General features: G+C 43.9%; 1 protein-coding gene across 3 annotated transcripts in view; it reads right to left on the bottom strand.

Annotated features, from left to right (window-relative positions):
* Positions 1 to 13,255, bottom strand: part of ATP9A (ATPase phospholipid transporting 9A (putative)) — a 101,091-nt gene that overhangs the window by 22,007 nt on the left and 65,829 nt on the right. For all 3 annotated transcript variants that reach the window (XM_083744169.1, XM_083744167.1, XM_083744168.1), the window contains exons 16-19: positions 11,193 to 11,285; positions 10,487 to 10,570; positions 4,949 to 5,119; positions 1,961 to 2,059 (exon numbers count right to left, since the gene is read on the bottom strand). In XM_083744169.1, coding sequence (XP_083600295.1) covers positions 1,961 to 2,059; positions 4,949 to 5,119; positions 10,487 to 10,570; positions 11,193 to 11,285 — 447 coding nt within the window. The remainder of the gene's footprint in view (positions 1 to 1,960; positions 2,060 to 4,948; positions 5,120 to 10,486; positions 10,571 to 11,192; positions 11,286 to 13,255) is intronic.

Here is a 13,255-nt window from a genome sequence, read left to right as displayed (position 1 = left end):
GGCCTTCTAGCGGTTCCCTCACTGCGAGAAGCCAAGTTACAGGGAACCAGGCAGAGGGCCTTCTCGGTAGTGGCGCCTTCCCTGTGGAACACCCTCTCACCAGACGTTAAAGAGAACAACAACTACCAGACTTTTAGAAGACATCTGAAGGCAGCCCTGTTTAGGGAAGCTTTTAATGTTTGATGTACTACAGTATTTTAATATTTTTTTTGGAAGCTGCCCAGAGTGGCTGGGGAAGCCCAGCCAGATGGGCGGGGTATAAATAATAAATTATTATTATTATTATTATTATTATTATTATTATTATTATTATGAACTGAATTCAATGTGAGAGACTGAGAGAGAGAGAGAGAGAGAGAGAGAGAGAGAGAGAGAGAGAGATGAAACTGACAAATGCATCTATCTTAGGCATGTCCATGGTCTGTTTCGGGGGCCTAATCCAGCCCGCCGGTCGGCTGTTGGTTTAATGCAGCATCTGTTATAGTTTTTTTTCTTGGTGTAAAATCCCCCCAAAAGCTCAAGAACTTTGAGGTAAAATTGTAAAAAAGCACAACTCCTCTGGGGTAAAATCATTTTAAAAAAGCTCACCAACTTCAATCCTTAAAAAAGGTCAGCAACAACTTTGGTTGGCCCTCACACACGTTCACTTCATCAAATCTGGCCCTCTTTGAAAAAAGTTTGGGCACCCCGGTCTATCTCTACTAGTCAGGCCTCCTCCAGAATGTCAGTATTTTGTAGGAGTGATTCCAAGATTGGTATGGTGAACCTTTTAGCCCTCCGGACGTTGCTGAATGACAACTCTCATTGGCCATGCTTACTAGGACTGATGGGAGTTGTAGTTCAGAAACATCTGGAGGGTAAGAGGTTCCTCACACCTGCCCTAGTACAGCAAATCTACATTTTAAAAAAAGGAAATGGACTTTGTGTCACTAGGAAAGCAATGGGGAAATGCATTGAAATGAATTACTGAATTAATTAACAGGAATGAATGAATGAATGATTAACAGGAAGATGGAAAAGCACCTCATAAGTGTTATGTACTGAAGTTCTTACCCTGAGCCAGCAGGGGGATACTGTAGATAGTTATGCAAATAAGGGATCGAAAGTGATGTTCAGTGATTGGATAGTTTTAGAAAATTGTTACAGTTACGTTGTACTGGAGCTCTATATAAGCAGGCTGACTGAACCCTCCAGTTCAGTTCTGTTCTGGCCTCTGAATAAACAAGAGCTGTTTGAAGAATCGCTGTGTCATCTGATATGTTCACCCACAACTTAACAATAAGCATGTCAGGATGAATGCTCATTGTTGTCTAACACTCCAACCCCAAAGCAAATCAGAACAAATGCTCAATAATGACCAGATATAATCTACCCTTTGTGTACACTTTGTGGAAGCAAATCAAATAAATTGGAGGAGCCCTAAAATATCAGAACACAGGACCAGTATTGGTCTCTCCTTTTGAATCTCATAACCTGTCATTTTTCTGAGCGTCCTCAGAAAAGCATGTTCACAGAGCATTTCCTCAAAGAGCTGGAGCTGAGTAATATTAATGAAGACAGGAATTCTCAAGCATATTTACATTGGTCACTAATTAGCAAACCTATTGCTCTGTATTTTGCCTCTTAAGTTGTTACAGAAGGGATCCAAATTCACTATGTCAACCGTGCCTGCAGGAAAGAAATCATTTTATCCCAAGAGGGATAAAAAAAAAGGAGGAAACGAGGGAGACTTTTTTCGGAACGTTCTTTTTCCACTATTAATGTCCAACTTCGATGTATTCATCAGATGGGTCTAGGTGTTGTGTAAATGCAACGATAGTCAGAGGAAGATTAGGTCTGCATAATATACTCATATTTTATTCTAACTGCACATTGGGGCTGGTGTAAATTATTCCCCTTGATTCATAATGTAGCTCCATGGACAAGTGCTAAGTAAGCTAGTTTTATTCATATTACTCACCAGTCTAAATATATGAATGTCCTGGGTCCTGGTTACCAGATGTGCATTCTTAGCTGTACACGTGGCTGTTTCTAGTTTGTCCCCTGTGAGCATCCATACCTACAATAAAAAAGCACCATTTAATATCCTGGAATCAACAATGATACAAAAAGGCATTTGACAAAATGCTTAGTTTGTAGGAGGTTTATCAGATACCCTATTTTTATATTTTTACTGGAATCCAGGAAAATTGGTGTGTGTGTGTGTGTGTGTGTGTGTGTGTGTCTGTGTGTCTGTGTGTCTGTGTGTGTGTGTGTGTCTGTGTGTGTGTGTGTGTGTGTGTGTGTGTGTTTGAGCTACTTTGTTTTTACATTAAATGAATCAGTTTGAGCAACACTCTCGTTTAAAAATGGATTTTTATTTTAATTGGATACAATAGCTGAGCTACACATTACACAGTGTGAGGCTGCAGAACTTGGGAGCTGTACCACTTCACAATGTGGAGCTGAGGGTGTGTGTACACATTTTTCAATGTATTTGCATGTGAAAAAGCTCCATCAATGTGAAAAATGTATTTGCATGTGAAAAAGCTCCAGCAAGCATCTTTAAGGGTGAGGGATTTCTATAATATACTGGGATCTGTGCAATTTTAAAAACAAATAACTCAAGAGTCAACCCAATGACATTTTTAGAAATGTAAAAGGTGTTGGCACCTGTGATCCAGGCATTCCCACAAAGGCCATTTTAAATTGTTCCCTGTGGCTACTGACTTCACACAGCAGCCTCCTTGTGTATAGGAGACACAGCAAGGAAAGTTTGTGGTGGCAGGGTGAAATATGGCCCCATCTGCGCAGCGAGTCGCTTGTAGTCCTTGAGGAGACAGCCATCATGTGGAGAAGTTTAAAGTAACTTAATGGAGCTAGAATACATGCATAGGCCTTTAGTTAAAATTCGTAGAATTCCTACTAAAACCAAAGAGACTGTGTTCATCACCCACACCGTACATTGAAAACACGTGGCTCCGCCTCCAAAGAATCCCGGGAACTATAGTTTGTTGAGGGTACTGAGAATTATAGCTCTGTGAGGGGTAAACAACAGATGGGAATTCCATTTGATAACAGATGTCTAGCTGGCATGTTACAGGCTCTGTGTGGGCAGGAACAAAAGACATTCCAGATACAGATATGGTAAGATGGCAGCCCGGCCTTTTCAGGTTAGGACAAACAGGACCTTGGGAATAGCTCAGAACTGAGACTGAACATTTTTAGCCTATCCTTTTCTCCCCAAATCTCAAAGGTAACTATCAAAAAGTTAATTTCATGCATGTAGGCACAGGGTACACAATCCATCTCCAGTTAAAAACAGGCTAAAAACTATGGCAGATAATGCTTTATTAACCCCTTCACTTCCCATCCAGTCATGCTCATCAAAACCTAGTGGTAAATGGTAAAGTAAGTACAGTATAACCTATCAGCTCATGATTTGTTTTTTCCCCCGATTTTGCTCCCTCTGGTGGCCATTTCAATACCATTCACTGTTTCTGACTTTTTTGAAAAAAATATTTCATACATCACCCCAGGAGCCTCAAGAGAAGAATTGTGCTAGGTAAGGATTCAGTGTTGCCCAGATTTCATAAGTGCACCGAAGGCAGCGCAAAGTGGTCGCGTTGGCTTTGATCACTAAAGCAAACTTGATCACACAATCTTTGCCTTGCTTTCCTGTTACAGATAGGTAGCCGTGTTGGTCTGCCATAGTCAAAACAAAAAAAAATTCCTTCCAGTAGCACCTTAAAGACCAACTAAGTCAGTTCTTGGTATGAGCTTTCGTGTGCATGCACGTATCTGAAGTATGAGCTTTCGTATGCATGCATGTATCTGAAGAAGTGTGCATGCACACGAAAGCTCATACCAAGAACTGACTTAGTTGGTCTTTAAGGTGCTACTGGAAGGAATTTTTTTTTGTTTTGCTTTCCTGTGTGCAACAAAACAGCCCCCAAACCACATGGGTCTCCACGATCATAGGTTGTGGCCCTTCTCTGGGTTCTCCACCATTGACAGGTGGGTTCCATGAAAGGGCCTTTTCATTGGTGGCACCCTGGCTTTGGATCACTCTCTAGGGAGGTTTACTTATCACCTACTTTCTGCTGCCAGACCTTTATCATTTCTTCTGTTTAATCCAACCTTGGAACTTTTAATTCCGCTTTTACAGATGTGCTGCTTCAGCTAATTTTTATGTACAGGTGCCTCCCATTTTGTGTGAATTCAAAAAAATGTTCTACTGTGCATGTGCGGGCTGTTTTTGGACCCAGAAGAGGGCATGACGGGGTCAGGACAAGGGCATAACAGGCTCAAGTGCATTTTGCCGACATGACCAGAATGCAATCCCTGCATAAATTGGGGGGTTGCCTGTACTTAAATTTTGTTGTAAGCCGCTCAGATAATTTAGCTGAACAGAGTGAATGCATCTTAAAACCAACCAACCAACGAACACTCTTCCTACTTTTTTTTTTTACTTCTGAACTCACATACTTGGAAAATTTCCAAACTTAAGAACCAAACACTCTCCTGGGTATCAAAGTGAGAGGCTAACAATGACAACTCTTCAAGCATTTACAGGAAGCTATTTTTGTATGTGTTTGATAAAAACAGTTGTTATTTGATCCAAACATTTGGTTGTCAGGATGCTTCATTTTTCACAGCTCCCAAAGTTCAGTGTGTGTGTGTGTGTGTGTGTGTGTGTGTGTGATTAAATTTTCTGTTTTACAATTTACAATACTCATTTTTTTACATCCTTAAGATATCAAGGACTTCTCATGGTTCATTTTACATATCATAAAACGCTGCCAGCGTTTTCAGCCACAAAGTTCAGTGTTCTGATTGCTGGGGAAATGCCCCCTTTTTTCCACGAAATGATGTGACAGTATCTCTCACTTTCTCTTGCCACTGCACTGTCAGATTGGGGGGGGGGGGACCAATGATGCTACGCTTTCCATTTGCGGTTTAGCCATACCTTCATGCCGGCATTTCTCAGTGTTTCCAGAGTAGGCCTGACATCTGCCTGCAGCTGATCCTCCACTCCAGTCAGACAGAGCAACTCCATCTCCATCTCCAGGCTCTCGATCACAGTTGCTACCTTGAGGGAACGGTCATGGACGCTGAGCTTTGCTTGGACATAGCGTGCCTGGCAAGGACCCAAGAGAGACATAGCCAGTCAGTACGAGATCAATCACTTTGCATTTCCATTTATTATTTTTTAATGTATTTTGCCTCCTTGTATCTAGGTCTGGGTGATAAACTGATCTACGTTTAGATGGAGATATATCACGAGGTTGAAAACCAGATACCACTCAGCCCTCGATGTAGCTCAAAACTTCCCAGAAGACCCGAGGCCATTCATTCGATTCAGGCAGGGAAATTTTTTCAGCCCAAGGCAGGGCTGGCCCACTCATGAGGCAAGTTGAGGCGACTGCCGCCTCGGGCAGCTGGATCTGCAGGGGCAGCAGATCCCGATGTAGACCTTTGTTGCCCCCTTGTTCCTGAGGTAGATCTCCACTCACCCCTTATTCCCTGGCAGGGAGGGAGGGGTACCAATCAGCGGTTCGCCTCAGATGACAAAATGTCTTAGGCTGGCCCTGGTCCAAGAGCCACATTCTATTTTGGGGAACCTTTCAGGGGACACATGGGAATGAGGGCAGAGGCAAAAGTGGGCGGAGCGTCAAATGCAAATGATATTTTTGTATAGTAAGCACATTTCTATATACAGTGGTGCCTCGCGTTACAAACATTTCAGGTTGCAAACACTTCAGGTTACAGACTCCGCTAACCGGGAAGTAGTACCTCGGGTTAAGAACTTTACCTCAGGATGAGAACAGAAATCACGCGGTGGCAGGCAGCAGCAGGAGACCCTATTAGCTAAAGTGGTACCTCAGGTTAAGAACGGTTTCAGGTTAAGAACGGACCTCCGGAACGAATTAAGTACTTAACCCGAGGTACCACTGTATACTCATATGCTCCTTAAAGGTAAAGGGACCCCTGACCATTAGGTCCAGTCGTGGCCGACTCTGGGGTTGCGGCACTCATCTTGCTTTATTGGCCAAGGGAGCTGGCGTACAGCTTTGGGTCATGTGGCCACCATGACTAAGCCGCTTCTGGCAAACCAGAGCAGCACATGGAAACGCCATTTACCTTCCCACAGGAGTGATACCTATTTATCTACTTGCACTTTGGCATGCTTTCGAACTGCTATCTTGGCAGGAGCAGGGACTGAACAATGGGAGTTCACCCGGTCGCGGGGATTCGAACCGCCGACCTTCTGATCAGCAAGTCCTAAGCTCTGTGGTTTAACATTAGTGCCACCCGTTAAGACAAAGAAGGTGTAAGAGAGAGAATTGTAGGCAAGGAAATAAATAGAAAGGACCATAAAATCTTCCAATATGCAGTAACAGCGGCAAGAATATTACTGGCCCAGAAATGGAAACAAGAACAACTACCTACGTTGGAGGAATGGAGAACGAAGCTGATGGACTATGCAGAACTTGATAAACTGACTGGGAAGATTAGATATCTAGGAGATCAAAAATTCATCGAGGACTGGGCAAAATTAATAGATTACTGGGAATGTATAAGTGATAACGAAATAACGTTAGTGGCATTTAGAGAAGCTCTGTAACAGAATAAGAAATATTGTAAAAAAGCAAAATATAAGAGGGGGTAGGTATAAAGGTAATATCAAAATTTGGAAATGTGTAACTAAAGAAATTAGAATTTGAATGATTGGCAGAGAAGCCGAAGGAAGTCAAAAAATTGAAAAGTTTAATATAAATTGTAATGTGGTATAAATGTATGGAAAACTAATAAAATATAATTGGGAAAAAAAGACAAAGAAGGTGTATTATCAGAGCTCAAGGACACATTCCAGCCAGGCAAAAAGCATTCAGAGTGCAAGATAGGGCCACTGAGGGGTGTGCCTGGGAAGAGTCTCAAGAGCCAAACAGAGAGATCTTTGAGGGCCACATTCAGCTTCCAGGCCTGAGGCTCCCAGCCCCTGCATTGGACAGATTGGACAACCACTGAAAGAACAGGGTGGGAAATTGTTTCCCTCTATCCTGTTACTCACTTGGCCTATGTCAACATGCAGGAGGAACACTGCAGGAAATACATTGGGTGGGGTAGCCGATGTGCTTTTAGCAATTTCCCCTCCCTCCCAAAGCCAGATGCGTAGAGACTGGCTAGGCCCGTGTCGTGAGATTATTTATCTCAAAGAAGATAGGTGGGTGGTGAGCCAACTGGCTGCCATCCACGAGTTGATGTGGCCCCCAGGCTGCCAGATGGCTGCTTTTGCTACAGACTAAGAGCACTGCCAGACCAGCACCTCTTGGTCATATTTCATTTTTATTTCATCTTTGTCCTCCAGTGCCCTGGATTAAATTGTATAATACCATCAGCGATGGGAGCATGGAAGGCAATGCAGGAAGACAGAGACATCAAGGGGATGGGAAAAAGGGAGAGCCCAGAGAAAGAAGAGAGGGCACCTTCTATGCCAACTTCTAAATGCCTGATGAAAACTTTTTCTTTTCTGCCAGGCTGATGCAGGCAATAAAGGGCACATCCTTGCACAACAGTTAATTGATGTCTGCTTCTAACTCTTTTATGGCTTTTAATTGCATGGTTTTACGGTTTTATTGCTGTAAACCGTGTTGATGCATTTCATATGACATAGCAGTATTCCGTTCCCCCTCTCGGCCTCCCTGATGTGGTCCTAAGGAAAGCAGAGCAATATGTTTGGCATTGGTTTGGCTGCAGGAGTTCCCAGAAGGAGGCGTACAAGATGCCATCCACCCGCCTTAGGGGCTCAACTCCAGATTTGTGTAAGGCCTACTCCTTGACCTAGGGACGCTGGTGGCGCTGTGGTCTAAACCACAGAGCCTAGGACTCAGAAGGTCGGTGATTCGAATCCCCGCGACGGGGTGAGCTCCTGTTGTTCGGTCCCTGCACCTAGCAGTTCAAAAGCACGTCAAAGGGCAAGTAGAAGGTAAACAGCATTTCCATGTGCTGCTCTGGTTCGCCAGAAGCGGCTTAGTCATGCTGGCCACATGACCTGGAAGCTGTACGCCGGCTCCCTCGGCCAATAAAGCGAGATGAGCACCGCAACCCCAGAGTCGGTCACAACTGGACCTAATGGTCAGGGGTCCCTTTACCTTGACCTTACTCCTTGACCATTTCTTCTCCCGAAGATATCCTGCAAGGCTACCTTCCCAGGTTGATGAGTCTCACCTGCCTCTCACTTCCTGCCACAGCACGTGATGAAACTGCTTTCTTGACCACTGCGCCCACTATCGGTGTCTTCACAAGCAGGGTAAGTCTCCAACTCACCAAGGGTTAAGACCCATCAGCTACCCTCAACTGGTTTAGCGGGTCAGTCAAAGATGTTCCCAGGGTGCTGCCGCTACTATCACATGCTGACATCTTCCAAGAGCCACAGTTGAGAGCTAAGTGCAAGGTGGGGTCCAAGAAGGGGGCAAGCTATGCCAGAAGGAGCAAGATATGTCCCCCACCAGAGGGCCTACCCCTTCCCTAACACCCCAAACACCCCTGGACTACCCTGGTAATAAAGGAACGGGGCAGCTAAAAACTTCTCTGCAGACAAGATCTTGTACCTCTTTCACCAAGTACTACTAAAATTGTACCTGAGAAAAATAATAATAATGAGAAAGTGGGATGAAAAAAGTGAAAGATAACAGGATGTGGTGTGGGCTGGTGCATCCCTTTCTCATGTGAACATTGGCAGCCGAATTTGCAAAACGCTGCTGGCCTTGTACACACCCTTGTTGTCGGAGGAGTGCCTTCAAGGATATTTATAGCTAAATAAGCCATTGTTTGGAGCGGCTAGAAATTTACCTCTCCAAGTTAGGCTTGATGCTTGCCTGAAACCCTGCATTCCCAACTGCATGCCTATTGTCAAAAGTAGAGCTCAATGCTGAGCTCAATGTATCAATAGTCTGACTCGATATAAGGCAGCTTTGTATGTCTGTATGTTGAAGGTAGATCTCACTCTTTCTCTCTCTCTCACCCCCTTTTCTCATCCTTCCTTCCAGCTTCTGCATCAGGAATGAGGAACCTGTGGCCCTCCAGTTGCTGTTGCAACTTCTTGTGTCTGAATCAAGGAATTCTGGCTTAAATGTCCATGAACAAAACAAGCTAGTAAGTCAGGATAGTAAGGAGAGGAAGAACACCCAGCCGCATCCACAACTTCACACATCATGCTTGACAAAGCTGCAGCTCAGTCATTCCCAAGGTGGATGGTACCATACCCTGGAAGGTGGTGGGATTACCTAGGGGGCAGCAGAAGGGGAGGTGTAAATGACTATCAGGCATTAAAAAGCTGGTATGGCTGGGTAAATTTCATCAATTTTGTTGCATTAAACTAGATAGTTTTCACTGGATTTTGAATGAATGTGCAATTGATCATTACTGTTTTGTATTGTCGTCCTGTATTATTATCTTCCATAGTGGGGAATGCAAATGGTTATTTTATAAGAACAATGTTTTTTGTAAGGTAGGAGGCTCTGGGGGTACCAAGGGGGAAGCAGCCCAAAAAAGTTTGAGAACAACCACTGCTGTAGATGAACATCCAAACACTGCCAGAGACTAGCTTCATTGGGATGCATCAAGCATGAAAACACATGGGGCGGGGAGGCTTTTGAAAACTGCTGTGCAAGTGACAATGTTCCTCTCTTAAAAGGCCAATGATTATAGCTGACAAAATGTAAAAACAGCTCACAGCAAATTATCAAGTTGCGGGTGTGAAACTAGCTTCCTTCCAGTTTCACAGCTGATAAGAAAGGAAGGCACAGAGGCAGACAAAGCTTGAAGTGGGCAGCCTGCATATTATTTTTTAATTGTGCCATGTAGATGAAATGTTCATGTGGTCACCAGCTCATTCACTGTGGGATTTTGCAGGAGTTTCTTTATTATAATGCAGTGGGTGGGTAGGGGGAATTGATCAGAGCTGCCTCCTGCTGGCTCCTGGTTCCAACTAGCAAATCTCTTTGTCCCTTCGGAGCCTGACTTCTGCAGAGAAACAATTATGTTTGGGGAAAATAAAGTAAGTGAGGATACCTCTGGGGCAGTTCTTAAAACGTAGCACGTGTATTTGCCTGGAATACCAAATAAAGGATTTGAAATACTATTAAATAGAAATGGCAAATAATCAAAACATAGTCATCAGATACCCACAACTTAAAGCTTACTGGAACGGCTTCATTTCTGAACAGCAAAATCTTAACAGCGAGGGTTTTGCCAGCAGGGCCTGCCTGAGCTTTTCCACAACAATGGTGCCACAACCAGGAAGGTCTTGTCTTTCATGGCCATCCAACAAGTTAGGGAGTAAACAGGGGGGAATATGGAGGATAAGATGGTCCTTAAGTCAACAGGGTCCCAGAACATCCATAATTTTAAAAGTAAGAACCGGCACCTTGAATTGGGTCCTAAAACCTATAGGCAAGCAAGTAAGACGACACGATACCAGAGGTAAACAAAACTGGCTTACCTCAAAGTCTTGATATTGTTCCTCAGTCAGGGATTTCTTTGCTACTACAAGGACCCTCAGCCCTTCCCTTGCCATATTGCCACACTGTTGAGGAGAAATTGCAAACTTGGTCAGGTCACATCTGAAGCTAGGGATTGCATATCAGAGATCCTTATTTAGTTAAAATGTTTGTGGGACAGATCCACTTTGTGGGTCTGTGGGTCACTTCCACCTGTCCATTACTTTGACACGAGGTCATTCATCTTCCAAGGAAGAATAGGGAATGCCCTCTAAGGCTCTTGGCTGCTCCTTCGCAGCCCTATTCTCCTTTTGGCTTGAGATGTGGGCCAGGTGGGCATGGCTGGTGGAGAAGAGTAAAATTAGAGTCCTAAGTGAGAGTTCCCCATGGCCAAGATAGGAGGAGATGGCAGTTTAGATTTCATAATTCTGTTCTTTCACTGAACAGTGTCATGTTTTGCAGCCTTCCCCATGGGGTGTGTGGTCCAAAATGTCTGGAGGGCATCCAGAAGGCTGCAATACTGCTACTATAGCTTCTCATTGTTGCTACTATAGCTTCTCAACACAACTCATTGTTTTGAGAAGCAGCTATAATAGCTAAGTGAAAGCCTCAGTTATTACCTCCCAAGGCAATGGTGCGCCCCGTGTTCCCTGTACCACTTGACAGTCATTGCACCAAGTGTGGCTTCCCACTGGTGCATTTCCATACCTCTTCCTCTAGCCAGTCATTGTATTGAACAATTCCTGCCATCACCACATCAGCCCCTTTCATGTAGAAGGTTATTTCCCCTGTAGATTCATCCTGAAAGAGAGAGAGAGAAAGAGAGAGAAAGGGTTCATAGACTATCTGTTCCAGCGCTACTGCTAATCCATGGTTGTCTGAACCTGGGATCATGGTGGTTTAGCTCTCTCTACACCAACCACAAGCTATAACCAAGGTTTGTCCTATGATTTGCAGGTCATGGGGTTTGGGGGGAAAAGGTAAACCAGGGACCTAAGTTCAGATGACATGCTAAGTCAAACCATGGCTTGCAACAGCACAGCATCAGAACAACTGAAGAGGAGCAAAGCAAACACAATCTCTTCTCCCAGAGCCCATACATTTGAGCTAAGGCATGGTTTGGCTTAGGATGGCATGCAGCCCAGTCCACCCACAGTTTCTAGGGGTTAGTACTAACAAGCATCATTAAATGGAGTAGTTTTTTTCTGCTGCACCAATTGAGATTGCAGGAGGGTGCTCAGATGACTCAGTGCTCCTCCATACAATACAATTAATCCCCTACCTATGCAAAACTAGCACATCAAAGGGAAGGCCTAGACTTCTCCCTGACATGCTATCTTTCTATGGATGAGGCATTTGAGCACTCACTGACGTGAGCCCACAACTCCCAGAAGCCCCAAGCAGCGCAATGAAGAAACAGGTTTAGCAACTCTCATCTTCTGTTTGTGGGAACCAGGCCTATGTTAGCAACAGGTGACACTCATTCCAATCATTCTCATGCTGAGCAGAAAAAACATTACAACCAACTCATTTTTAACTTAATACAGATTAACTACAACATTAATTTCCTTTTTATATGTTCACATTCAAAACTGGCAAATGTTAAATCACCAAAATAAATTAGAAAGGTGCACATCTCTTCTGATTAAATCTGAATGGACCCGAATCTTGAGGGAAATAGTGCAAACTAATGCCACCTTGTCTCATTCTTTGAAAGAGAAACCCCTTCCTCCCCCCCCCAATTTTTTTTTCAGATGTGTGACGAATCTTTCCCTATGCACTTGTACTTTGGGGGTGTAAAAAAAGAGTCATAATGATTAATTCTGTTGGTTGATGGACTGTCATACAGAATAATACCCCACTCTCCACTTCATGTAAGGTTTTACTCACTTAAAAACCGCCACCTCAACTCCAACAGATTCTGGAAATCCAATCTCACCCCACAAATCTGTCTTCGCTGAATGTTAGAGCCAAAACATAAGGTTTCGGAACATTTTGAAAACTTCTGAGTTTCAAATTTGGACTGGGATATGGTTAGTCAAATTTAACTGACTGGTCTGCAGCAGCAGAAAAATGCTCACGAGTAAGTAACCCGTCTGCTTTCTCCTGTGTAGATTTCCTGGCTAAGAGGGAGCCAGCCTGAGACCAAGAGTTGTAGCCAATGCGAATCCTACTAAGAGGTAAGCCATTTAAATTAAGGAACCTTAAGTGAGTCATGCCCGTTAACTTTAGTGGGTCTACTCTTAGTAGGCCAACACTGGCTACAACCTTAAAGCTTCTGCTTAAAAACAAATTCTTAGGTAGTATATTCTTGCCAATCTGCTAGATGAGAACGTAGGTACGTATTGCAGTTTACAGTGCGGCAGCAGCTAGTTCATATCGGTAGCATGCCTGCCTCTACCCCAATTCATTCAAAAAGTCTAAGAAAGAGGGCAGCCAAAAGAGTTCAGGAGCACAAATAAAGCTTATAGCTCAACAACACCATCAAGAGTGGAGGCTGAGTTTGGAGCAAGGAACGAGATACCGTGAAAGACCCATCATGCAGTTAAGAATCATGGGAAGACTACAAAGTAGGCAAAATTTGTTAGGCCTCCCTTTTCAATAAACACTGATAGGTGGAACTCTCTATGCCCAATCCTTAACAGAGCCAAGGCAACTTCCTTTCTTGTGCTGCGTGGCAGAGATCAGTTTTGAACAACGATGTCTCTTTTAGCAGCTTGAAGTGTAGCTCTCTGGCCAAAGCTTTTGTAATCTGAGCCCAGCCTGCAAGC

This window comes from Podarcis gaigeae (genome assembly GCF_964106915.1).
Source record: "Podarcis gaigeae genome assembly, chromosome: 6".
Classification (NCBI taxonomy): Eukaryota; Metazoa; Chordata; class Lepidosauria; order Squamata; family Lacertidae; genus Podarcis; species Podarcis gaigeae.
Note: the sequence above shows the minus strand (reverse complement) of the source record. Positions and strands in the feature narration are given on the sequence as shown.